General features: G+C 36.5%; 1 protein-coding gene and 1 non-coding gene across 2 annotated transcripts; both read left to right on the top strand.

Annotated features, from left to right (window-relative positions):
- Positions 1 to 18120: 18120 nt before the first annotated feature.
- LOC112726113 (small nucleolar RNA R71) lies at positions 18121 to 18228 on the top strand. The gene has a single exon (XR_003165179.1). It is a non-coding gene; the product is annotated as a small nucleolar RNA R71 (small nucleolar RNA).
- Positions 18229 to 25308: 7080 nt separating this feature from the next.
- Positions 25309 to 27105, top strand: LOC112721257 (uncharacterized). Its single transcript, XM_025772327.1, has 2 exons — positions 25309 to 26115; positions 26461 to 27105. Exons 1-2 carry the CDS (start codon positions 25309 to 25311, stop codon positions 27103 to 27105), a joined length of 1452 nt encoding a protein of 483 aa, XP_025628112.1.
- Positions 27106 to 27391: the final 286 nt, after the last annotated feature.

A 27391-nucleotide genomic window follows, 5' to 3' on the forward strand; every position in this document is an offset into this window, starting at 1 on the left:
TCTTTTCCCTGACCATAGTGTGAAAAGTATGGAATGCTATTCCATCTTTCTTGTGCTTATTTGTCATCCACAGATTTGCATAGAATTCATGGATCATGTTGAATCCAACAGTGATCTCAGGATTGGCTAGAATCTCCCAGTCTCTCTTTCGAATTTGCTCTTGAATCTCCAGGTATTTTTCTTCTCCTAATTCGAATCTAACCTCAGGAATCACTGGCCTGTTACTTATTATCTTATGATAACATTCTTCTTGTTTTACCACTTTTTGGAGCCATGGTGTTCGAATTTTAATGAGAGAACAAGGCTCCTTCCATAACAAAGTTAAAAGGTTTGCTCGTCCTCGAGCAAAAAGGAAGAAAGGAAGATGAAGAAGATGAAGGAGAGGAGAAGAGGAGAAGAGTATTCAAATGAAGAGGGGGTAAAGAAGAGAGAGGTGAACACGAATATATATAGGAAGGGGGTGAAGAGATTTTCGAAAATTAATTTCAAATAAAGATAAGGAAGATTTAAAAACGATAGAGAAATATAAGTTTTTAAATTTTGATTAATCATAAAAGATATGAAAAAGATGTAAAAGATAAGATAGAAAATAAAAAGGTTTTAAAGTTTAAAAGATAAGAATTTCAAAAGATAAGAAAAGATTTGAAAGAATTTGAGAACTAGTTGAAAAAGATATGAGGTTTTGAAAAAGATTTGAAAATATTTTAAATTTAAAATCAATTTGAGTTTGAAATATTTGAAAAAGATTTGAAAAAGTCATGGAGTTTCAAAATTAAAATTTAAAATGGTAGTTTGAATGGAGAAGAAGAGAAAAAGATAAGGTTTTGAACAAGTTACCTTCCTGGCCCTTTGTCTGGCGTTGAACGCCCAGAATGGCTGGATCCTGGCGTTTAACGCTGGCTGTTTCCTCTTGTTGGGCATTGAACGCCCAGAATGGCATCCATTCTGGTATTCAACGCTAGGCTACCGATCCTTTATGGGCGTTGAACGCCCAGCCAGTGCCCCTGGCTGGCCAGGTATGTCTGCCTCATTGGGCGTTGAATGCCTAGCCAGGCTCCCTGGCTGGCATTCAACGCTGAGTTGCCACCCCTCCATGGGCGTTAAACACCCGCTGGGCACCCATTTCTGGCGTTTAACGCCAAAAAAGTGCTTCCTCCAAGGTGTTCTGTTTTCTGTTCTGCATCATTCTGTCTCTGTTAAATAATATTCATGATCACTAAAAACAAATTAATAAAACTTAATTATGAACAAAATTAATTCAAACAGGAACAATTAAAAAAATAGAAAATAATATGCTATTAATTATTAGGTTGCCTCCCAACAAGCGCTTCTTTAATGTCTTTAGCTGGACTTCACTATTCTTAACTTAGTAGCAGTGTTGAGCCTCCTGGCTCAATATCTCCTTCAAGGTAATGCTTGACTCTCTGTCCATTGACAGTGAACCTATTGTCTGAATATTTACCTTGAAGTTCTATGTGCCCATAAGGTGATACACTAGTAATCACATATGGTCCCTTCCAATAAGATTTGAGTTTTCCAGGGAATAATTTGAGTCTTGAGTTGAAGAGCAGAACCTTTTGTCCTGGTTCAAAGACTCTGGAAGATATCTTCTTGTCATGCCACCTTTTTGCTTTTCTTTATAGATCTTTGCATTTTCAAATGCAGCTAAGCGGAATTCATCTAGCTTATTTAGTTGGAGTAGCCGTTTCTCTCCTACTACTTTAGTATCAAGGTTGAGGAATCTAGTTGCCCAATAGGCCTTGTGTTCTAGTTCCACTGGCAAATGACAGGATTTTCCATACACCAGTTGATATGGTGATGTTCCTATAGGGGGTTTTGAAAGCTATTTTGTATGCCCATAGAGCATCATCAAGCTTTCAAGCCCAACCCTTTCTAGAGGCGCTTACTGTCCTCTCTAGGATTCGCTTTAGTTCTCTATTTGAGACTTCAGCTTGCCCATTTGTTTGGGGTTGATATGGTGTTGCCACTTTATAGCGAACTCCGTAACGGCTTAAGACAAAATCAAGCTGTCTATTGCAGAAATGAGTACCTCCATCACTGATCAGCGTCCGAGGGACACCAAATCTGCTGAAGATGTTCTTTTGGAGGAACTTCATTACTACTCTAGTGTCATTAGTTGGTGATGCTATTACTTCAACCCATTTAGATACATAGTCTACTGCCACAAGGATGTAAGTGTTTGAATAAGAAGGTGGGAAGGGTCCCATGAAGTCTATACCCCACACATCAAGTAACTCAATCTCTAGGATTCCCTATTGAGGCATATCATGACCATGAGGGAGATTGCCAGCCCTTTGGCAACTGTCACAGTTACGGACAAACTCTCTAGAATCCTTAAAGAGCGTGGGCCAGTAGAAGCCACTTTAGAGAATCTTTGTGGCTGTTCGCTCACCTCCAAAGTGTCCTCCATAGTCTGATCCATGGCAATGCCATAGGATTCTCTGTGCCTCTTCTTCAGATACACAGCGTCAAATTATTCTCTCTTAAAGAGATATGGTTTATCCCACAAGTAGTACTTTGCATCATGCATGAGTTTCCGAGCTTGCTTCCTATTGTACTCTTTGGGAATGAATCTTATAGCCTTGTAATTTGCAATGTCTGCAAACCAAGGTGCTGTCCAGATGACATAGAGTTGCTCATCTGGAAAGGTTTCTGATATGTCAGTGGAGGGAGAAGAAGTCCCTGCCACTGGTTCAATCCGAGACAAGTGGTCAGCTACTTGATTTTCTGTACCCTTTCTGTTTCTGATTTCTATATCAAACTCTTGCAGGAGTAATACCCATCTTATGAGCCTGGGTTTAGAATCCTGCTTAGTGAGTAGATAATTCAGAGCAGCATGGTCAGTGTAGATAATGACCTTAGATCCTAAAATAGGATCTAAATTTGTCAATGGTATAAACCACTGCAACTAATTCCTTTTCTGTGGTGGTATAGTTCTTCTACGCGTCATTCAGAACACGAATGGCGTAATAAATAACGTGCAGAAGCTTATCATATCTCTGCCCCAGAACTGCGCCAATGGCATGGTCACTGGCATAAGACATCAGCTCAAAGGGCAAGTCCCAATTGGGTGCAGAGACGATGAGGGTAGAGACAAGCTTGGCCTTCAGAAGTTCAAAGGCATGCAGACACTCTTGGTCAAAGACAAATGGAACATCAGTGGCCAAGAGGTTACACAGGGGTTTTGCAATTTTCGAAAAGTCCTTTATGAACCTCCTGTAAAATCCTGCATGTCCTAGAAAACTTCTGATTGGTTTCACATTGGTAGGTGGGGGTTGTTCAATCACTTCCACCTTAGCTTGATCCACTTCTATCCCCTTGTTTGAAATTCAATGTCCAAGAATAATGCCTTTAGTCACCATGAAGTGGTATTTTTTCCAATTCAAAACCAGGTTTGTTTCTTGGCATCTTTTCAAAACCAAGGCCAAATGGTCAAGGCAGGAGTCGAACGAATCTCCAAAGACAAAAAAGTCATCCATGAACACTTTAAGGAACTTCTCTACCATATCAGAGAAGATAGAGAGCATACATCTCTAAAAAGTGGCAGGTGCATTGCACAAGTCAAATGGCATCTGCCTATAAGCGAACACACCATATGGGCATGTAAATGCTGTCTTTTCTTGATCCTGTGCATCTACTACGATTTGATTGTAACCGGAATGGCCATCCGGAAACAATAAAAGGCATGTCCTGCTAGTCTCTCTAACATTTGATCAATGAATGGTAAAGGAAAATTATCCTTTCTGGTGCTGTTATTGAGCCTTCTATAGTCAATGCACATACACCACCATGTAACTATCCTTGTAGGAATCAGTTCATTCTTTTCATTATGAATCACTGTCAAGCCTCCCTTCTTGGGAACAACTTGGATAGGGCTCACCTAAGAGCTGTCAGAAATGGGATAAATAATCCCAGCCTCCTATAGCTTAGTGACTTCCTTCTGCACCACTTCTTTCATAGCTGGATATAGTCACCTTTGTGGTTGCACCACTGGTTTGGCGTCATCCTCCAGCAGGATTTTGTGCATGCATCGGGTCGGGCTAATTCCCTTAAGGTCACTTATAGTCCACCCAAGAGCGGTCTTGTGTGTCTTGAGCACTTGAATTAGTGCTTCTTCTTCCTGTGGCTCTAAGGCAGAGCTTATGATCACAGGGTAAGTATCTCCATCTCCTAGAAATGCATATTTCAAGGAAGATAGTAATGGCTTGAGCTCGAGTTTATGAGGTTTTTCCTCTTCTTTAGGGGGTTCAGAGGCTCTTTTATCTCCTCTGGTTCCTCTAAATCAGGCTCGGCATCATAAAAGATATCAGTCAGCTCTTTTTCGAGTCTCTCAACCATGTTTACTTCTTCCACCAGGGAATCTATGATATCTATGCTCATGCATTCCTCTGGGGTATCTGGATGCTGCATAGCTTTGACAGCATTTAGCACATATTCATCCTCATTGACTCTCAGGGTTACTTCTCCTTTCTGAACATCAATGAGGGTTCTTCCTATAGCTAGGAAGGGTCTGCCCAGGATAAGAGATGCACTTCTATGCCCATCCATATCGAATACCACAAAGTCAGTGGAAAAAGCAAAGGGTCCAACCCTAACAATCATATCTTCAACTACGCCTGATGGGAACTTAACAGAACCCTCAGCAAGTTGAAGGCATATGCGGGTTGGTTTGACTTCATGAGTCAAATAGAGCTTCTTTATTAATGAAGCAGGTATTAGTTTGATGCTTGCTCCAAGATCACATAGGGCTGTCCTTGTGTAAGCATTCCCTAGAGTGCATGGTATCATAAAACTCCCAAGATCTTTAAGTTTCTCTAGTAAACTGTTTTGGATGACTGCATTGCATTCTTCAGTGAGGAGGACTGTTTCTGCCTCTCTCCAATCCTTCTTATGACTTAAGATGTCCTTCATGAACTTAGCATAAGAAGGTATCTGTTCAAGAGCCTCTGCAAAAGGGATCTTGATCTCTAATGTTCTGAGATAATCCGCAAAGCGGGTAAATTATTTATCTTTTTCTACTTGACGGAGTTTCTGTGGGAATGGCATCTTGGCCTTATACTCATCAATCTTGGTTGATGGAGGCCAAGTGCCTTGTGTATTGGAAGGGGAGTTACTAGCTTGCTTAGGAGGGTTGTTATCAGTATGTGACTGACCACCCTTGCTGGGGCGTTCAACGCCCTTGTTGCTGCCCCCTTCCTGGCGTTCAACGCCAGGGACATCATCCCCGTTTGGCATTCAAAGCCGAGGTTGCTGCCCCCAATTGGGCATTCAACGCCAGGGAGGAATACCCCTTCGTGGCGTTGAACACCAATGACATTCCTCTTTGGGTGTTCAACGCCCTCAGAGATGTCTTGGTCAGTAGTCTGGTGTTCCTCTGTGAGCTTTTCTTCCTTTGATCTCTTGTTGTACTGAGGTTGGGTGTCTAAGGATTTCCCACTCCTCAGTTGAATATCCTGACATTCCTCTGTTATCTTCTTAGATAACTGCAGCCTTGTTTGACTCTACTGGGCTACTACATTCCTGTTGGAAGCCTGAGTTTCTCGCAAAGCCTCTTGCAGTTCCAGCAGTTGCTGGGCAAGGGCGTGTAGTTGCTGAGTCAGTGGGCCATTCTGTTCCGGAGGGTTAGGTTCAGTAGATATTGCCTTAACCTCTCCTTTCATAGAAGTCTCAGCAGCTGAGTACAGATGTTGATTATTAGCAACTGTCTCAATAAGCTCGTGAGCCTCTTCAATGGTCTTTCTCCTATGTATGGAACCACCAACAGAGTGGTCCAGAGACATTTTGGCCATGTCTGAAAGTCTATAGTAGAAGATGTCTAGCTGTACCCATTTTAAAAATATTTCAGTGGGATATTTTCGTAGCATCTTTCTATACCTTCTCCAAGCATCATGAACAGATTCATTGTTCTCTTGTTTGAAGCCCTGAATGTCCAGCCTTAGCTGGGTTAGCTTCTTTGGAGGGAAGTATGATTCAGGAACTTATCTACTAGCTGTTTCCAAGTTTTTAAGCTAGATTTCGGTTGGTTATCCAACTACCTCTTTGCTTGGTCCTTCACAAAAAAGGGAAAGAGTAGTAGTCTGTAGCCATCGCAGCAAACCCTAAACTGAGACGTTCTTCTCCGTCGCAGAGCAACAGCCTTAGTCCGAGCCCTCTCCAGCAACTCACGATGTCTTCTTCTGAAGTGAGTAACTTGGTATATTCACAATTTGTTGCAAGTTATTAGATGTTATTACTGGTCTGTTGGAAGAAAAGTATAGTCACAACTTGTTTATTTTGTTTCATAAACTATGTTGCTGTTGCTTTAATAACTTAGTATGTTTAATAAACTATGTTGCTGTTGCTGGATTAATTTTCTGTTGCTGTTGCTTTATTTTTAGGTGAATTATTATGATTTTGAGTTCTTGTTTGGTACTGATGATGACTAGCTAGGGCAACCCTCTATGGCTCTATGATGTGAGCCTGAAAGGAAATTTCTCTATTGTGTCTAAGTTTGATCTTTATATGGCTCTATCTATGACTTGTTTACCGTCATGAACTTCCACTTCTTTACGAGGACTTGACCTCTCCTTTGTCATCGTTTGGGAGAGGGAAAAAAAAGGAAGAAAAAAAGACAAGAAAAATAGTAATCAAGAGACATTGGTGGGTGACTTATAATAGTTTCGTTTATACTGTCGTAATGGATTATTTTCATGTCATTTATGATAGCAACAAGCACTTGAATTTTTTTTAATTTCAACATAAATTTAAGACCGGTGGCTGCTAACAGTAAAATTATTAAGTGATTACTGATTAGTGATTGCCTTTAGTTACTTGCAAAATATTTGTTACAATACCTGGTAAGTCTATTCTATTAGTTTCACCTAATGCTTGTTTGAACTGATTCAATGGAGATTGGTTACGAAGTGAGGAGCTAGTACTTTTGGATTAATCTTTTCAATTGTGTGTAGGTCTTTAACAAAATGCTCTAAAGTTGATTAGTTTTTCACTTTTTTGTTCTCTTTGGGTCAAGACTTCTTCATTTTAAGATTTTATAGCTATATTTTCAAATATCGTCAATTTTATTATGGTTTAATACTTCGTTATTTTATTATGGTTTAATATTTTATTATAATTTATAATCTATATTATGTTTATTTTTATAATCTACATGAATTTTTTTGTTTTATTTTTGAAGGAATTGCACCAACTTGGAGAAGATGATGATGAATCTAGTGTGAATTTAGGCTGAGTTTGATAAAGTTTTTTTAAGAGGTGCTTGTGCTTCGTCATTTTGCGTTTGGTAAATTAAAAAGCCCAAGTGCTTGTGCTTACGGCTTTTAAAAGTTAGGGGTACTTTTGAAAGCACCTAGAAGGGAGCTTTTCAAAACTGGCTTATGCTTACCAAATTTTTTTCATTTTCCCGCACATATTTCTAACTTCTCATCCTAACCTTCACAAATTCTAACACAATTTTCATATATTTTTTATTTTTCAACCTAATCTTCACAAATTTCAATACAAATACATCTCTATCATATATTAGGTATGAATTTCTATCTATTTATGTTTTTTTTTTTTGCGTTAATTTTATATTTTTTCAGTAGATCTATTATGTTTGTTTTTCTCTGTTCTTTGAAACGGGAAGAGGTTGAGCTGGTTTATGAAAACCAATCATAAAATTTTCTTTGCATGAACATTAGTCAAAATTATAATAACAACATGTATATACATATGTAAATATAGATATATAATTATAAGAGTAGTTTATTTGAGATAAGTATCCTATTTTTTGTGATCTGTAAAGGTGAGCCAATATATATAGGTGGGTAATGAACGTACCCAATACTAACATTGGATTACATACAAATTTTATTATTGACTAATGATAAATCTATTTATATTAGTACAGAGAATAAATTAAGTAAATATGTTAATTATTAGTCTCTAAAATTTGAGTTAGTATCAAAATAAAGTGTTAATTAATTCAATTAGAACTCCAAAATTTGATTCATGAATCATATTATCAGTTTATTGTTTCTTGTGATTTTTTTTTCAAGTAATGTTAATTAATTATTCTATGATTCTTTTGTTTTTATAATATATCTGGTTCCTGTGTTATTATTGGCCTACTAGAATAGAATAATATTGTATGTTTATTAGTCTTATTAATTGATAATAATATTTTATAAAATTTATTATTGTGTAACACATAACAAGTATAAGGTATACCTGACTTAAAATTTTATGATTTACTTTGTTTTCAATCTTTCAATTTTTGTATGAACTTATGGAATAATTTTTGTTATCATATGATAAGTTTTGATGGATACAACAATGAATTTGATCACATCTGAAGAAAAAAATGATGGAAAAGAAATTGCACAATGGAACAAAAATCTAGTAGATATCTTTTGTGCTTTGTGTGTGAAAAGTATTGAAGCTGGTAGCAAACCGGGCACACATTTTGATACCAAAGGTTGGAAACAATTGATAGCTGAATTCACAAAAGTTACGGAAAAAGAATATAATAGAAAACAATTGAGAAACAAATGGAATCAGTTAAAAGTAGATTGGAAGAATTGGAAGCAATTGAAAGAGAACGAGACTGGACTTGGATGGGATTCTACTAAAAAGACAATTGATGCAAGTGAAGAGTGGTGGGCTAAAAAATTAGCGGTTAGTAATCTTAAGCTTAGTTTGGTAAGTATAGTAGTGTATATATATATATATATATATATATATATATATATATATATATATATATATATATATATATATATATATATAATTAGTACTAAGTATCAATATTTTATGTAGGTTATTCCAAAGGCTAAAAAATTTAGAAAAGAAGGGATTCATCCAGATTTTGAGGCAACATTGGATAGGATGTTTCAAAGAACAGCTGCAACAGGAGAAGATGCTTGGACTCCATCTTCCGGAATAGTTTCTTCTTCAATTGAGAAAGATACACAACTTGAAGATAGTGAGGATTTTGATATAGAGCCTGAGTCTAGTGTTATAAACATTAAAAGAAAAAGGGAAAATTTCACTAACGCTAATACTTACAAGAAAGCAAAAAAAGTTGGAGGTACTCAGAAATTGTCACACCAAATTGATAAACTTTGTGAGGCTGTGAAACGTAGGAGCTCCAATAAAAATGATACTTTGGGACCTAGTATAACTCAAGCAATAGAAGAACTGGATGCTATACCGGATATAGTTCCACTTGGACAAATTTATATGTTTGCAACTCGACTCTTCTTGGATAAAGATAAAAGAGAGTTGTTCGTTGCCTTAAAGCATAAAGAAGTTAAAGTTGCGTGGTTAATGAATGAAAAGAATGTCCAAGAGGAGAAGGAGAACAGTTTATTTACAAAGCTTTTTTAAGATTTTTTTACATTCATTTTATAGACCATGAGTTGTGTCTGCTATTTATATTCATTTGCTTGGATTTGTTTATTTTATTTGATCTTTTTTATTGCAAATAAAAATTACAATACTTTCATTTCTTGATATATTATTCTATTTTTTTTTTAATCCTTGTGTTCTTTCTTTTAATATAATTATTATACAGTGCATTGGAATATGGAAATTGATTATGATGAAGAGGAAGAGGAAGAATTTGATCGAGTTTTAACTTCCACAGTATGTTTGGTCTTCCAATATTATAATAAGTATATCTATAAAAGACCATGCATGACTTCTACACAAACAGGAAACAAATGGCTTAAAGAGATATTAGAAGGGAATAATAATCGTTGTTGCAGCATGTTTAGGATGGAAAAAGATATTTTCAAAAGACTATGCTATGATTTGGAAACAAACTATGGTTTATGTGCCTCAAGGAGAATAAGTGCTGCAGAAATGCTAGCAATGTTCCTATTTGTACTAGGAGGTGGAAACTCAAATAAGTCAACTAAGGAGCGGTTTCAACATTCTGGTGAAACAATAAGTCGAAAATTTGAAGAAGTGCTCCAAGCTGTGTGCAAAATGGCCATAGACATTATACAACCAAAGGATCGTGATTTTAAAGAAGTGCCTACAAAATTAAGGAATGATGATAGATATTGGCCTCACTTTAAGGTAATTTATATATTATTTATTTTAAAAAATATTATAAATAATTACAAAAAAAATATTATCTTTCATTGCATGTGTTGGTATTAAATTTGTTTTATAGTATTTGTAAAATTGATACTCTAATCATGTTAATCATAGGATGCAATTGGTGCTATAGATGGAACTCATGTGCCAGTGATTGTGTCTACTGAAGACCAAATTCGATTTATTGGTAGAAAAGGAATTCCAACCCAAAATGTTATGGCTGCGTGTAATTTTGATATGGAATTTACTTTTGCTTTGGCCGGTTGGGAAGGGACAGCTCATGACACAAGAGTATTTTTACATGCAATTGGTACATCTGAGTTGAACTTTCCAAAACCTCCACCAGGTAATACTTGATTATCTTTAAGATTAAATTATATACTCCATATATAGATTTAATTTCTTATCATGTTTTCTTTCATTTAATAATATACAGGTAAATACTATTTAGTAGATGCAGGCTATCCAGAAAAGAAAGGTTATCTAGGACCATACAAAGGAGCAACATATCATTTGCCAGAATTTCGTCGTGTTAATGGACCTTCTGGATACTACAAAATATATAACTATGCTCATTCTTCACTTAGAAGCGTGATAGAACGTACATTTGGAGTTTGAAAAAAGAGATAAAAAATTTTACGAGATATGCCTAGTTTTAGCTATAAAAAACAAATTCAAATTGTTATTACAACAATGGCTCTGCATAACTACATTAGACGTTATTCTACAAGTGATCGTAAGTTTAAAAAATATGATCAAATGGACGTTGAGCTTGAAGAAGAAGATGGATATGGCGATGAAGGTGAAGCTGAAAATGGAGTTGAAAAAGTTGGAGATGAGTTTCTTGGAACTATGGAGATGGTTCGAAATAATATAGCATCAAGTTTGATTGGTGGAAAAAATTAGGTTATAGTGATTTAGGTAATTTAGTATTTTTAGTAATGATGTTTAGGATAAAATAAATTTTTATGATACTTATATAAAATTTTAAAGTTAAAAAATAAAAGAATTTATTTATTATATTTATGTTTATTATGAATTTTTTATTTTAACATTATTTTATTTTAAAATATTATATAAATTTTTAAAAAATTTGAAAAAAGAAATTATTTTTTGTTATAAACATGTTTATTATAATTTTTTTAACTTTTAAAAGTTGTTTTACCAAATACAATTGTGGTGCTTGTACTTATTAAAAGTCATTTTTAATTTGATTTTACCAAACGCAAGTGCTACAGCTTTTAAAAAGCTATTTTTTAAAAGGCAGCTTTCATAAGCTACTTTTAAAAAGCAAAAGCTTTACCAAACCCAGCCTTAGATTAAGCATGGTGGCTTTTTTTGTTTTTATTTGGTTTAAAGTGGCTATTTCAGTTTTTAGTATGTTTTAAAGTGTGTTTGTTTTTGTTGTTTGCTAGACATTTTTAATTGTCTTTGTTTTTATGTTTAATTGTTAGGACAAGTTGAAATTGTATTGAATTTGGATGTGATATACTCTTGTTATTCTAGTTTATTGACGGATTTAAACTTCATTTTATGGTGATTTAAATTTTGATTATTAGGTTTAAAAAAACCAAAAAACTGACCGAACCAAACCGCTGTTGGTTCGGTTCGGTTATCAAAAAAGTAGCAAACCAAACGGTTTACATCATTGTAGAACCGAACCGATTACACCCCTAATAAGTATGCAAGATTCATCAAGATAGAAAAAGTCTACATGTGATCATAAGGATTATTATAAACCTCCTTTTTATTTTTAATATTCGACTTGGATTTGAATTAATAAACTCTTCCATTTTTATCACTAAGATAACCTCTGTTTATTTTTCTTTTTGCTTGAAAAAACAAAAATAAAGTTTGAAGTTTAGTATTGCGATGCCTTGGCATCTCTAGTGATTTTTACATATCTTTTTAAGTAGTTTTCTTATGTTTAATTGAAAGTTTTCTTGTTTTAAATGAAGTTTTCATAGCTAATCATATATTTGAAATTATTTTAGAATTATTGTGCATTCAGAAATTATATTTGGGAGTTCAACATATGCCTTTCCTATTTGCTTCTCTTCACCTTATTTTTTTAAAGAATAATCCTAAATGCATAATAATTCTAAAACAATTTCAAATATATGATTAGCTATGAAAATTTTATTTAAAACATAAAAACTTCAATTTAAACATAAAAAAAATTACTTAAAAACATATGTAAAAATCATTAAAGATGCCAAGGCATCAATATCCGTATTTGGCTCTAAATATTTTAATGGAAATTTTGTATGATTTGAGCCACATAATGATGGTTATGATTGATGATAATAGTTATTATTGATGAGAATTATGTTGGATGATTACGATTGATGGTGGTTGGTGCACGAAATTGTGATCCCTGGTTGTAAAATTTGTTGTTCGTTCTCTCCCTGGAAATGGCGCCAATAACCGGTGCATAATACCATGGTCCAAACATAACTTCACAACTTCGCACAACTAACCAACAAGTGCATTGGGTCGTCCAAGTAATAAAACCTTACGTGAGTAAGGGTCGATCCCACGGAGATTGTTGGTATGAAGCAAGCTATGGTCATCTTGTAAATCTCAGTCAGGCGGATATCAAATGGTTATGGAGTTTTCGAATAATAATAATAAATAAACAGAAAATAAAGATAGAAATACTTATGTATATCATTGGTGAGAATTTCAGATAAGCGTATAGAGATGCTTTCGTTCTTCTGAACTTCTGCTTTCCCGCTGTCTTCATCCAATCAGTCTTACCCCTTTCCATGGCAAACTTTATGTAAGGGCATCACCGTTGTCAATGGCTACATCCCATCCTCTTGTGAAAAAGGTCCAAATGCTCTGTCACAGCACGGCTAATCATCTGAGGTTCTCGATCATACTGGAATAGGATTCACCCTCCTTTTGCGTCTGTCACTACGCCCAGCACTCGCGAGTTTGAAGTTCGTCACAGTCATTCAATCCCTGAATCCTATTCGGAATACCACAGACAAGGTTTAGACTTTCCGGACTCTCATGAATGCGGCCATCAATCTAGCTTATACCACGAAGATTCTGATTAAGAGATCCAAGAGATATTCATTCAATCTAAGGTGGAACGGAAGTGGTTGTCAGGCACGCGTTCGTGGGGGAATGATGATGATTGTCACGTTCATCACATTCATGTTGGAGTACGAATGAATATCTTAGAAGCGGAATAAATTGAATTGAATAAAAAAATAGTAGTACTTTGCATTAATTCATGAGGAATAGCAGAGCTCCACACCTTAATCTATGGAATGTAGAAACTCTACCGTTGAAAATACATAAGTGATGAAGGTTCAGGCATGGCCGAAAGGCCAGCCCCCAACGTGATCAATATGATCTAAAGATGAACTAAAAATCATAAGATGTCTAATACAATAGTAAAAAGTCCTATTTATACTAAACTAGTTACTAGGGTTTACAGAAGTAAGTAATTGATGCATAAATCCACTTCTGGGTCCCACTTGGTGTGTGTTTGGGCTGAGTTTGAAGTTTACACGTGCAGAGGCTTCTTCTGGAGTTGAACGCCAAGTTGTAACGTGTTTTTGGCGTTCAACTCTGGTTCGTGACGTGTTTCTGGCGTTTAACTCCAGACTACAGCGTAGAACTGGCGTTTAACGCCCTTTTGCGTCATCTAAACTCGGCCAAAGTATGGACTATTATATATTTCTGGAAATCCCTAGATGTCTACTTTCCAACGCAATTGGAAGCGCGCCAGTTTGAGTTCTGTAGCTCCAGAAAATCCACTTTGAGTGCAGGGAGGTCAGAATCCAACAGCATCAGCAGTCCTTCTTCAACCTCTGAATCTGATTTTTGCTCAAGTCCCTCAATTTCAGGCAAAAAATACCTGAAATCACAGAAAAATACACAAACTCATAGTAAAGTCCAGAAATGTAAATTTAACATAAAAACTGATAAAAACATCCCTAAAAGTAACTAGATCCTACTAAAAACATACTAAAAACAATGCCAAAAAGCGTATAAATTATCCGCTCATCACAACACCAAACTTAAATTGTTGCTTGTCCCCAAGCAACTGAAAATCAAATAGGATAAAAAGAAGAGAATATACTATAAACTCCAAAATATCAATAAAACATAGCTCCAATCAGATGAGCGGGACTTGTAGCTTTTTGCCTCTTGAATAGTTTTGGCATCTCACTTTATCCATTGAGGTTCAGAATGATTGGCATCTATAGGAACTCAGAGTTCAGATAGTGTTATTGATTCTCCTAGTTTAGTATGTTGATTCTTGAACACAGCTACTTTATGAGTCTTGGCCGTGGCCCTAAGCACTTTGTTTTCCAGTATTACCACCGGATACATAAATGCCACAGACACATAACTGGGTGAACCTTTTCAGATTGTGACTCAGCTTTGCTAAAGTCCCCAATTAGAGGTGTCCAGGGTTCTTAAGCACACTCTTTTTTTTTTTTTTGCTTTGGACCTTGACTTTAACCGCTCAGTCTCAAGTTTTCACTTGACACCTTCATGCCACAAGCACATGGTTAGGGACAGCTTGGTTTAGCCGCTTAGGCCGGGATTTTATTCCTTTAGGCCCTCCTATCCACTGATGCTCAAAACCTTGGGATCCTTTTTATTTACCCTTGCCTTTTGGTTTTAAGGGTTATTGGCTTTTTGCTCTTGCCTTTTGGTTTTAAGAGCTTTTGGCTTTTTCTGCTTGCTTTTTCTTTTTCTATTTTTTTCGCCATTTTTTTCTTTCTTGTCTTTTCTGCAAGCTTTTGTATTCACTGCTTTTTCTTGCTTCAAGAATATTTTTATGATTTTTCAGATTATCAAATAACATGTCTCCTGTTCATCATTCTTTCAAGAGCCAACATATTTAACATTCAAAAACACCAACTTCAAAAGACATATGCACTGTTCAAGCATTCATTCAGAAAACAAAAAGTATTGTCACCACATCAATATAATTAAACTAAGTTCAAGGATAAATTCGAAACTCATGTACTTCTTATTCTTTTGTTTTTAAAACATTTTTCATTTAAGAGAGGTGATGGATTTATATTCACTACTTTAAGGCATAGACACTTAGACACTAATGATCATGTAATAAAGACACAAACATAGATAAACATTTAACATAAGAAAACAAAAAACAGAAAATTTAAGAACAAAGAATGAGTCCACCTTAGTGATGGTGGCGTTTTCTCCCTGAGGAACCAATGGTGTCCTTAAGCTCTTCTATGTCTCTTCCTTGTCTTTGTTGCTCCTCCCTCATAGCTCTTTGATCTTCTTTAATTTCATGGAGTATGATGGAGTGCTCTTGATGTTCCACCCTTAGTTGTCCCATGTTGGAACTTAGTTCTCCTAGGGAGGTGTTGATTTGCTCCCAATAGTTCTGTGGAGGAAAGTGCATCCCTTGAGGTATCTCAAGGATCTCTTGATTTGCAGTCAAATGTTCTACCACTGAGCTATAGACCCTTGAGATGAATCTCTCCATCTCCTATGACTTGGAGGTGGAAGCTTTTTTCTTCTCTTTTCTCTTTCTAGAGGCTTCTCTGGCCTTAGGTGCCATTAATGGTTATGGAAAAACAAAAAAGCTATGCTTTTACCACACCAAACTTAGAATATTGCTCGCCCTCAAGCAAAAGAAGAAAGAATAGTAGAAGAAGAAGAAGATATGGAGGTGAGTTGATGGTTTGAATTTGAGTGGGTGGGTGTAGGTGGGTTGTATGATGGTTTTAGGGGAGTAATGGATGTGAGTGGTGAAGGGTTCTTGGGAAAGAGTGATATAGGATTATGAGGAGGTAAGGTGAGTGGAGGTATGTGGGGATCCTGTGGGGTCCACAGATCCTGAGGTGTCAAGGATTTGCATCCCTGCACCAATTAGGCATGTAAAACACCTTTGCATGCAATTCTGGCATTTAAACGCCGAATTGATGCTTGTTCTGGGCGTTCAACGCCCAGATATAGCATGTTTCTGGCGTTGAATGCCAGCTCCATGCTTGTTTCTGGCGTTCAGTGCCAGCTTTCCTCAGTGTGCATTCCTGGCGTCTGAACGCCAGGATGCTGCTTGTTTTGGGCATTCAACGCCAGATCCATACTCTGTTCTGGCGTTGAACGCCAGCCAGATGCTCCTTACTGGCGTTTGAACGCCAGTAAGTCCTTCCTCCAGGGTGTGATTTTTCTTCTGCTGTTTTTGATTCTGTTTTTGATTTTTTTATTTATTTTGTGACTCCACATGATCATGAACCTAATAAAACATGAAAGAACAACAAAAATAAAAATAAAATTAGATAAATAAAAATTGGGTTGCCTCCCAACAAGTGCTTCTTTAATGTCAATAGCTTGACAGTGGGCTCTCATGGAGCCTCACAGATATTCAGAGCATTGTTGAGACTTCCCAACACCAAACTTAGAGTTTGGTTGTGGCCTCCCAACACCAAACTTAGAGTTTGATTGTGGGGGCTCTGTATGACTCTGTTTTGAGATAAGCTTATTGTGCCTCTTTTCCATGTTTACAGAAGGATGTCCTTGAGTTTTAAACTCAAGGGAGTCCTCATTCAATTGAAGGACTAGTTCACCTCTGTTAACATCAATCACAGCTCTTGCTGTGGCTAGGAAGGGTCTTCCAAGGATGATGGATTTATCCTCATCCTTCCCAGTATCTAGGATTATGAAATCAGCATGGATGTAAAGGCCTTCAACCTTTACTAATATGTCCTCTACTTGTCCATAAGCCTATTTTCTGGAATTGTCTGTCATCTCTAATGAGATTTTAGCAGCTTGTACCTCAAAGATTCCTAATTTCTCCATTACAGAGAGTGGCATGAGGTTTATTCCTGACCCAAGGTCACATAGAGCCTTCTCAAAGGTCATGGTGCCTATGGTACAAGGTATTAGGAACTTTCCAGGATCCTATTTCTTCTGAGGCAATCTTAGTTGATCCAATGCATTTAGTTCATTGGTGAACAGGGGAGGTTCATCTCCCCAAGTTACATTACCAAATAAATTGGCATTCAGCTTCATGATTGCACCAAGGAACTTGGCGACTTGCTCTTTAGTAACATCCTCATTCTCTTCAGAAGAAGAATACTCATCAGAGCTCATGAAGGGCGTAAGGAGGTTCAATGGAATCTCTATGGTCTCTAGATGAGTCTCAGATTCCTTTGGTTCCTCAGAGGGAAACTCCTTATTGATCACTGGACGTCCCAGGAGGTCTTCCTCACTAGGATTCACGTTCTCAACCTCCCTTACAGGTTCGGCCATGGTAATTAATTCAATGGCCTTGCACTCTCCTTTTGGATTCTCTTCTGTATTGCTTGGGAGAGTACTATGAGGGGTTTCAGTGATTCTTTTACTCAGCTGGCCCACTTGTGCTTCCAAATTTCTAATGGAGAATCTTGTTTCATTCATGAAACTCACAGTGGCCTTAGATAGATCAGAGACTAATTTTGCTAAGCTAGGTGGATTCTGCTCAGAATTCTCTGTCTGTTGTTGAGTGGATGATGGAAAAGGCTTGCTATTGCTAAACCTGTTTCTTCCACCATTATTAAAGCCTTGTTGAGGCTTTTGTTGATCCTTCCATGAGGGGTGATTTCTCCATAAGGGGTTATAGGTGTTTCTATAAGGTTCACCCATATAATTTACCTCTGCTATTGCAGGGTTCTTAGGATCATAAGCTTCTTCTTTAGAAGATGCCTCTTGAGTACTGTCGGATGCAGCTTGCATTCCATTCAGACTCTGAGAAATCATATTGACTTGCTGAGTCAATATTTTATTCTAAGCCAATATGACATTCAGAGTATCAATTTCAAGAACTCCCTTCTTCTGAGGCGTCCCATTACTCACAGGATTCCTCTCAGAAGTGTACATGAAATGGTTATTAGCAACCATGTCAATGAGTTCTTGAGCTTCTGCAGGCGTTTTTTTAAGGTGAATGGATCCACCTGCAGAAGCATCCAATGACATCTTAGCTAATTCAGACAGGCCATCATAGAATATATCCAGGATGGTCCATTCTGAAAGCATGTCAGAAGGATACTTTTTGGTCAGTTCCTTGTATCTCTCCCAAGCTTCATAGAGGGATTCACCTTCTTTCTGTCTGAAGGTTTGAACATCCACTCTAAGCTTACTCAGCTTTTGAGGAGGAAAGAACTTGGCTAAGAAAGCCTTGACCAGCTTATCCCAAGAGTTCAGGCTATCTTTAGGTTGAGAATCCAACCATATTCTAGCTCTGTCTCTCACAGCAAAAGGGAAAAGCATAAGCCTGTAGACTTCAGGATCTACTCCATTAGTCTTAACAGTATCACATATCTGTAAGAATTCAGTTAAGAACTGAAAAGGATCTTCAGATGGAAGTCCATGAAACTTGCAGTTTTATTGCATCAGAGAAACTAATTGAGGCTTCAGCTCAAAGTTGTTTGCTCCAATGGTAGGGATGGAGATGCTTCTTCCATGTAAATTGGAATTAGGTGCAGTAAAGTCACCAAGCATCCTCCTTGCATTATTATTATTTTCGGCTGACATCTCCTCTTCTTGTTCGAAAATTCCTGTAAGGTTGTCTCTGGATTGTTGTATTTTAACCTCTCTTAGTTTTCTTTTCAGAGTCCTTTCAGGTTCAGGATCTGCTTCAACAAGAATGTTCTTGTCCTTACTCCTGCTCATATGACAAAGAAGGGAATAACAAAGAAAATATAGAATCCTCTATGTCACAGTATAGAGATTCCTTTGGGTGAGTAGAAGAAAAGAAGAATAAGAATGTAGAAGAGAAGAATTCGAACTCAGAGGAGAAGAAGGGGTTCGAATTTTTTTTTTTTTGGTGAAGAGAAGTGTTAGTAGATGAATAAATAAATAGAAGGAGATGAGGGAGAGGAAATTTTGAAAATTGATTTTGAAAAATAGTTTATGATTTTTGAAAATTAAAGGAAAATTGAAATTAAAATTAAAATTTAAACAATTAATTAATTAAAAAAAATTTTTGAAAAAGAGGGAGGTATTTTCGAAAATTAGAGAGGGGAAGTTAGTTAGGTAGTTTTGAAAGAGATAAGAAACAAACAAAAAGTTAATTAGTTAGTTGAAACAAATTTTGAAAATCAATTTTTTTAAAAGATAAGAAGATAAGAAGTTAGAAAAGATATTTTAAAATCAAAATTTTGAAAAAGATATGATTTTGAAAAAGATAAGATAAAAAGATATATGATTGAAATTAGTTTTGAAAAAGATTTGATTTTTAAAATCACAATTAATGACTTCATTCACAAGAAATCACAAGATATGATTCTAGAACTTAAAGTTTGAATCTTTCTTAACAAGCAAGTAACAAACTTGAAATTTTTGAATCAAAACATTAATTTTTGATGAGATTTTCGAAAATTATGAAATAAAATTAAGAAAAAGATTTTTGAAAGATATTTTTAAAATTTTCGAAAATAAATAAGAAAAATAAAAAAGATTTTATTTTTGAAAAAGATTTTGAAAAAGATAAGATTTTTAAATTGAAAATTTGATTTGACTCATAAGAAATAATTGAATTTTAAAAATTTTTGAAAAAGTCAATCCAACTTTTCGAAATTTATGAGAAGAAAAAGGGGAAGATATTTTTTTATTTTTGAATTTTTAATGAAGAAAGAGAAAAATATAAAAAAATGACTCACAACATGAAAATTATGAATTAAAACACATGATGCATGCAAGAACACTATGAATGGCAAGATGAACACCAAGAACACTTTGAATGTCAAGATGAACATCAAGACTTATTTTTAAAAAGTTTTCAAGGAAAGAAAACATGCAAGACACCAAACTTAGAAATTTTTCATGTATAGACACTATGAACGCAAGAATGCATATGAGAAACAAGGAAAGACACAAAACAAGAAAATATGAAGATCAAACAAGAAGACTGGCCAAGAACAACTTGAAGATCATGAAGAACACTATGAATGCATGAATTTTCGAAAAATGCATAAAAATTTTTTAGAAAAAATGCAATTGACACCAAACTTAAAAATTGACTCTAGAATCAAACAAGAAACAAAAAATATTTTTAATTTTATGATTTTATTAAAAAATGTTTTTATTTTTCGAAAATTAATGTGAAAAAGAAAAATAAGGATTCCAAAATTTTTAATATGAATTCCAGGAATCTTGTGCTCTTTAGTCTAAAGCTCCAATCTGAGGGTTAGACATGGCTTAATAGCCAGCCAAGCTTTAGAAAATACAAATCAGGCATACAACAGCTGAAACTTCATCCAACTTCATATACTTATAAGTGGAAGCCTCAGTCTAAAAGAATTAGACATGGCTTTACAGCCAGCCAGGCTTCTACATGCTTCATGAAACACTAGAATTCATTCTTAAAAATTCTAAAGAAAAATATATTTTATTTTATAAATTTTTTTTTTAATATTAATTAGGAAAAAAACGAAAAAGAAGAAAATATTTTTGAAAAATTTTTGAAAACTTTTTGAAAACAAAATAAGAAGAAAATTACCCAATCTGAGCAACACGATGAACCGTCAGTTGTCCAAACTCGAACAATCCCCGGCAACGGCGCCAAAAACTTGGTGCACGAAATTGTGATCCTTAGTTGTAAAATTTGTTGTTCGTTCTCTCCCTGGCAATGGCACCAATAACTGGTGCACAATACCATGGTCCAAACATAACTTCACAACTTCGCACAACTAACCAGCAAGTGCACTGGGTCGTCCAAGTAATAAAACCTTACGTGAATAAGGGTTGATCCCACCGAGATTGTTGGTATGAAGCAAGCTATGGTCATCTTGTAAATCTCAGTCAGGCGGATATCAAATGGTTATGGAGTTTTCGAATAATAATAATAAATAAACAGAAAATAAAGATAGAGATACTTATGTATATCATTGATGAGAATTTCAGATAAGTGTATAGAGATGCTTTCGTTCTTCTGAACTTCTGCTTTCCCGCTGTCTTCATCCAATCAGTCTTACCCCTTTCCATGGCAAACTTTATGTAAGAGCATCACCGTTGTCAATGGCTACATCCCATCCTCTTGTGAAAAAGGTCCAAATGCTCTGTCACAGCACGGCTAATCATCTGAGGTTCTCGACCATACTGGAATAGGATTCACCCTCCTTTTGCGTCTGTCACTATACCCAGCACTCGCGAGTTTGAAGTTCGTCACAGTCATTCAATCCCTGAATCCTACTCGGAATACCACGGACAAGGTTTAGACTTTCCGGACTCTCATGAATGCCGCCATCAATCTAGCTTATACCACGAAGATTCTGATTAAGAGATCCAAGAGATATTCATTCAATCTAAGGTGAAACGGAAGTGGTTGTCAGGCACGCGTTCGTGGGGGAATGATGATGATTGTCACATTCATCACATTCATGTTGGAGTACGAATGAATATCTTAGAAGCTGAATAAGTTGAATTGAATAAAAAAACAGTAGTACTTTGCATTAATTCATGAGGAACAGCAGAGCTCCACACCTTAATCTATGGAGTGTAGAAACTCTACCGTTGAAAATACATAAGTGATGAAGGTTCAGGCATGGCCGAGAGGCCAGCCCCCAAAGGTGATCAATATGATTCAAAGATGAACTAAAAATCATAAGATGATCCGAAGATGTCAAATACAATAGTAAAAAGTCCTATTTATACTAAACTAGCTACTAGGGTTTATAGAAGTAAGTAATTGATGCATAAATCCACTTCCGGGTCCCACTTGGTGTGTTCTTGGGCTGAGCTTGAAGTTTATACGTGCAGAGGCTTCTTTTGGAGTTGAACGCCAAGTTGTAACGTGTTTTTGGCGTTCAACTCTGGTTCGTGACGTGTTTCTGGCATTTAACTCTAGACTGCAGCGTAGAACTGGCGTTCAATGCCCGTTTGCGTCATCTAAACTCGGCCAAAGTATAGACTATTATATATTTCTGGAAAGCCCTGAATGTCGACTTTCCAACCCAATTGAAAGCGCGCCATTTTAAGTTCTGTAGCTCCAGAAAATCCATTTTGAGTGCAGGGAGGTCAGAATCCAACAGCATCAGCAGTCCTTCTTCAACCTCTGAATCTGATTTTTGCTCAAGTCCCTCAATTTCAGCCAGAAAATACCTGAAATCACAGAAAAATACAAAAACTCGTAGTAAAGTCCAGAAATGTGAATTTAACATAAAAACTAATAAAAATATCCCTAAAAGTAACTAGATCCTACTAAAAATAATGCCAAAAAGCGTATAAATTATCCGCTCATCAGTGGTTATGATTGACGACTATTATTATTAATGATGATTTTGACAAGAATGTGAATTTCGTCCTACTTGTGTGATGATATTAATTATGCTTATGCCTTGCAAGGATTGTGGTTTCGATCTCCTTGCTCAGTGCTATGTGATGCTATGTGTGAGATATATAAAGGATTCTTCCATACTTGCTATTGGTTCTATGTGGAGATATTGGTTTTTACTCACTATATTTGTTCTGATTGTAAGGTTGATCGAGCATATAATTCCTGTATAGTGCTACCTTTGAGACTGACCTCTGGAAAGTTCAAGGTATTTCTTTTAGGAATGCACAATAGAAAGACTATGTTTAATTTGACTACCAGATGTGTTAGGTTCTAGTATTATGGTCCAGTTTGAAACAACTTAATTAAGTTCCTTTCGAAAAATTAGATTAAACAATAAATGTTTATATTAAAAGTAGTTTATAAATCAGTTATTTTGTGTTTGATTTTTTAGTTCTAAAAGTGTTTATTTTAAAAGAAATATGATAAAAAGCTTTTTATTTTGAGAGAAGTTATTTTTTTTAACTTCTCTATAAACACTTAAATAGCTTCTTAGAAAGCTACAATTTAATTTTAAAAATTATACCAAACATTAATACTTCTACTTTTCATAAGTTAAAAGCTCAAAAAAGTAATTTTTAAAGCTTTCCAAACGGGTCTTATAACTAACACGTTAGTTCATGGCTGATAGGACTGCCACACATCATACGTGTAATGTATTTGTTTATTTTGTTTGAGTGTATAATTATTTGAGTTTTTCTACTTGTTTACTTATATGCTACTTGTACTACTTGAACCACTTGTGAATTTTTGTGATTGATATTGTGTGTGTTGCTTATGTTTGTTGGATGCATGCAAATATTGACATATTAAAGATTAGTGAAGACATTAGGTTTTAATCTCAATTATAATGAAAAGGAAAAGGAGTTAGATTTAAAGCAAGAGAATATTTGGATTTGTACAAGATAGCTTGTTTAAAGGATTAGATTGACCTAAGGTATTGAGATTGAGGGGTTCGGACTTAGGATGCTTAGGAACTATGTTTCTTTATTTAGTTGTATTCGATTTCAGAATCTTTCTAGAAATCATCATGTTCTTACATGTGGCTATATACTTCTCCTTTTCAGATCTTGGCGGACTTCAGTGATACGCAAATTCACATCTGGCGAATTCACTCTACGTCCTTTATCTATTCTGATCATAATAGTCTTTTCTCATTATTGTTGTATCCACTATATGTGTTTTTCATTTGAGAGACAATTTTATTTTAATTAGGTCAATCTAGCCTGAAGACCAGTTTAGGTGGCCTCTCCACGGCCAAGCTTTAGGATTCTATTCCTATATATATACTTATATGTACTTTATAATTTTGTACTGTTTAAATTAGACCTCTCATCTGAAATCTCTTCTATTAGTCAACTCGTGCCACTTTTTTTACAATCTTGAATGGTATATGTAGGTATAAAAAAATGACTCAGACTCTTATTTATGTATTATTAACATTATTATATATGTGTTAGGCACAGGAATGAGGAAGAGCACATAAATAAAAAGCTTACAACTTCAGAAGGAAACATTGTTACAACAGAAAGACAGCTGGCACTCAATCAGCAAGAGGCTGGGTGGTTATGTTAGGCAGGGATTGCTGGTACATTTGCCTTCCCCTTGTGTTGTTCCCTTCTCTTCTTCCCTGTTTCCTTATTCTTTTCTCTTCTATTCCCTTTCTCAACTATTTTTCTTTCTAATTCTTCAGGTACTGTTATGCTGGAGAAATTAAAGAATTACTATACCCTTATGCATCATTCTGCTGCACTATCCTCTTTTATTTTCCTATTTCTTCTTACAACACTTATATATGTTCTTCACTTACCAATTACTTGTAAATTCCTTCAATTAAATATAAATACATACCTCATTTCTTCTTCTTCTTCTTATTATTTCTGAGCTCCACCCTAACAATTGGTGCTTTCATCACCATGGCCGTAGCTGACAACACGCGGATTAAAAGCACGGAGGCCGACATTAAAAAGCTATTCCAGATGTTCGAATCCATCACAGAGAAGAACAGATATGAATGCGCTCGTGCTTCCGAAGCCACTAATCTCAAAATCGACGCCATCCAGGATTCTCTTACGCAGCTTCTTCAGAACCAGCACAGATATCGTTCATCTCTGCATTCTCGTTGAGTGAATATCGATTTGCCGAAATTCGATGGTACTGATGCTTTGGGGTGAATTTTTTCAATGGACCAGCATTTTGATTTTTTTCAAGTTCCCGAAGAAGAACAAATCGGAATTGCTGCAATTCACATGACTGGTGCTGCCATCCCTTGGTTTCAAATGTCCCAACGTTTTGCTCAGTATCGCTCACAGAACCAAGTGAAGCGGGCGATTGAGCTCGAATTTGGCCCGTCACTGTTCGAGTCACCACGAGAATTGTTATTCAAGTTGCAGCAAGGTGGCACGGTAAGCGAGTATTTTTCAGAATTTGTTACTTTGGCAAATCGTACTCACATTGATCCTCCTGAGGCGCTCCGAGACTGTTTTGTTAGTGGACTGAAACCTGAGGTACGGCGGGAGGTTAAAGCTCAATGTCTCCCATCTTTGATGAGGGCGGTGTCCTTAGCTAGACTCTATGAAGAGAAATTGACTTCTTCGCCAAAAACCACATATGGCCCTGCTGCTCACAAACCACAATTCACAACTCCCAATTCTTCTCCATCTCCACGGCCACCCAACCGCAACACTCTTCCCACATTACTTCCGACACCATCACAACGCTCTCACACTCTACCACTCAAAAACCCAGTTTGGAGGTTGACCCCTGCTGAGATTCAGAGTAAACGGGAGAAGGGTCTTTATTATTGGTGCGACGAATGATTTTCTGCCAGCCACCGCTGCACAAATCATCAATTCATGTGGCTACAATTAGAATTGGACGAGAATATGGCTCCTGTTGGTGACCTTGCAGAACCGGTATTTGCGGATAACACACTTGAATCCTTGGAAGGTCAGGTGCTGGACCACCATTTGTCCTGTAATGCAATGCTCGGTACTTCAGGACCATCTACCATTTGTGTCAAAGTTTCCATCAATGGCTTAGAAGTGCAGGCCTTAATTGACGGTGGTAGCTCTGATAGCTTTATCCAGCCATGCATCGCTAAGTTTTTGAATCTTCCTATCGAACTTGCTCCAGGAATTAAGGTGATTGTTGGAGATTTCAATATTCTGACAATAGAAGGAAAAATTGCTAATCTAGACATCAATGTGGCAGGGTGTACCATCTCAATACCTGAGGTATATGTCCTTCATGTGGCAGGTGGTGATTTGGTCATAGGAACTACTTGGTTGATGACCTTAAAAGCACATATTGTGGACTATAATGCCTCATTCTTGCGCTTTGTGCACCAAGGAAAGTTTGTAACGATTTGGAGTGAGAAGAGTTCTATGGCTTCTCAGATTCAATTCCATCACATTCAAAGGCTGGTCTCTACACATGCAATTGCCGAAGCCTTCTCTTTGGAACTCCAAACACCAGCTGATACCTCACAGGCCAGCTTACCACTTCCTGCTTCTTTAGACCCTGCTTTGGTTTCCCTGTTGCGTAAGTACGTCGCTATTTTTGCCACGCCATCACGTCTCCCTCCACAACGCTCTCAGGACCATAGCATTCCATTAGTGACTGGGGCTGAACCTGTGAAAGCTCGTCCTTATCGGTATCACCATAGCTTGAAATCGCAAATTGAATCGATGGTACAAGACATGTTACAAGAGGGGATAATCCAACCCAGTAAGAGCCCCTTCTCATCACCAGTCCTCTTGGTAAAAAAAAAAGGATGGCACATGGCAATTTTGTACTGATTATAGAGCATTGAACAGTGTCACTATTAAAGACAATTTTCCTATCCCAACTGTTGATGAGTTATTGGATGAATTGTTTGGGGCCACTGTCTTTTCTAAGTTGGATTTACGATCCGGCTACCATCATATTTTGGTTAAACCTGAGGACCATTTTAAACGGCTTTCTGTACTCATCATGGCTTATACGAATGGTTGGTAATGCCTTTTGGCCTTACTAATGCTCCTGCTACTTTCCAGAGCCTTATGAATGATGTCTTCAAACCATACTTATGTAAGTTTGTGTTGGTGTTCTTTGATGACATATTGGTATACAGCAGTTCTTTTGATAGTCATCTTGAGCATTTGGAATTGGTATTGAAGCTGCTAAGACAGAAAACTCTCTTCGCCAAGCTCTCTAAATGCCTTTTTGGAACTAATGAGGTGGATTACTTAGGCCACACGATTACAGGTAGTGGTGTTCTCATGGAATCGACTAAAGTGCAAGCAATTCAAGATTGGCCTCAACCTAGTAGTGTTAAGCAGCTTCGTGCTTTTTTAGGCCTCATGGGATATTATCGCCATTTTATTAAAGGTTATGCAACCTTAGTTGCTCCTCTTACTGATTTGTTGAAAAAGGACACTTTTGTTTGGTCTGATCAAGCCATGTTGGCATTCCATCAATTACAGCAAGCGATCTCCACTAAAACAGTGCTAGCACTACCTAATTTTAACCTTCTATTTGAGGTAGAGACCGATGCGTCAGGTACGGGTATTGGTGCTGTTTTGATTCAGCAGCGACATCCTATAGCTTATTTTTCAAAGAAACTTCCCCCTACCTTGCAAAAGCAATCCGCCTATATTAGAGAGTTTTATGCAATAACTGAAGCAATTGCTAAGTTTTGACACTATCTCTTGGGCAAGAAATTTATTATTCGAACGGATCACAAGAGTTTGAAATCTCTTTTGGAGAAGGATTTGCACACACCTGAACAACATAAATGGCTTCACAAACTCCTGGGTTACGACTTTGAGATTCAGTACAAAGCCGGTACCGAGAACGTGGCTACAGATGCCTTATCAAGAAGCTTTTCTGGTGCTTGGTCTACACCTCATGTGGACTTCTTGTAGCACCTTCAAGTTGCAATTGAGAAGGATGCTACTCTTTATGAGTTGATACAGAAATGTACTT

The sequence above is a fragment of the Arachis hypogaea genome, chromosome 11 (genome assembly GCF_003086295.3).
Source record: "Arachis hypogaea cultivar Tifrunner chromosome 11, arahy.Tifrunner.gnm2.J5K5, whole genome shotgun sequence".
Taxonomy (NCBI): Eukaryota; Viridiplantae; Streptophyta; class Magnoliopsida; order Fabales; family Fabaceae; genus Arachis; species Arachis hypogaea.

Excerpts from the sequence above, each read along its gene's own strand:
- LOC112721257 (XM_025772327.1), top strand. The coding sequence starts at position 25,309 with ATGGCTCCTGTTGGTGACCTTGCAGAACCGGTATTTGCGGATAACACA. Across the intron at positions 26,116-26,460 it reads AATCGCAAATTGAATCGATG|AGCCTTATGAATGATGTCTT; the intron begins GTACAAGACATG and ends GCTACTTTCCAG.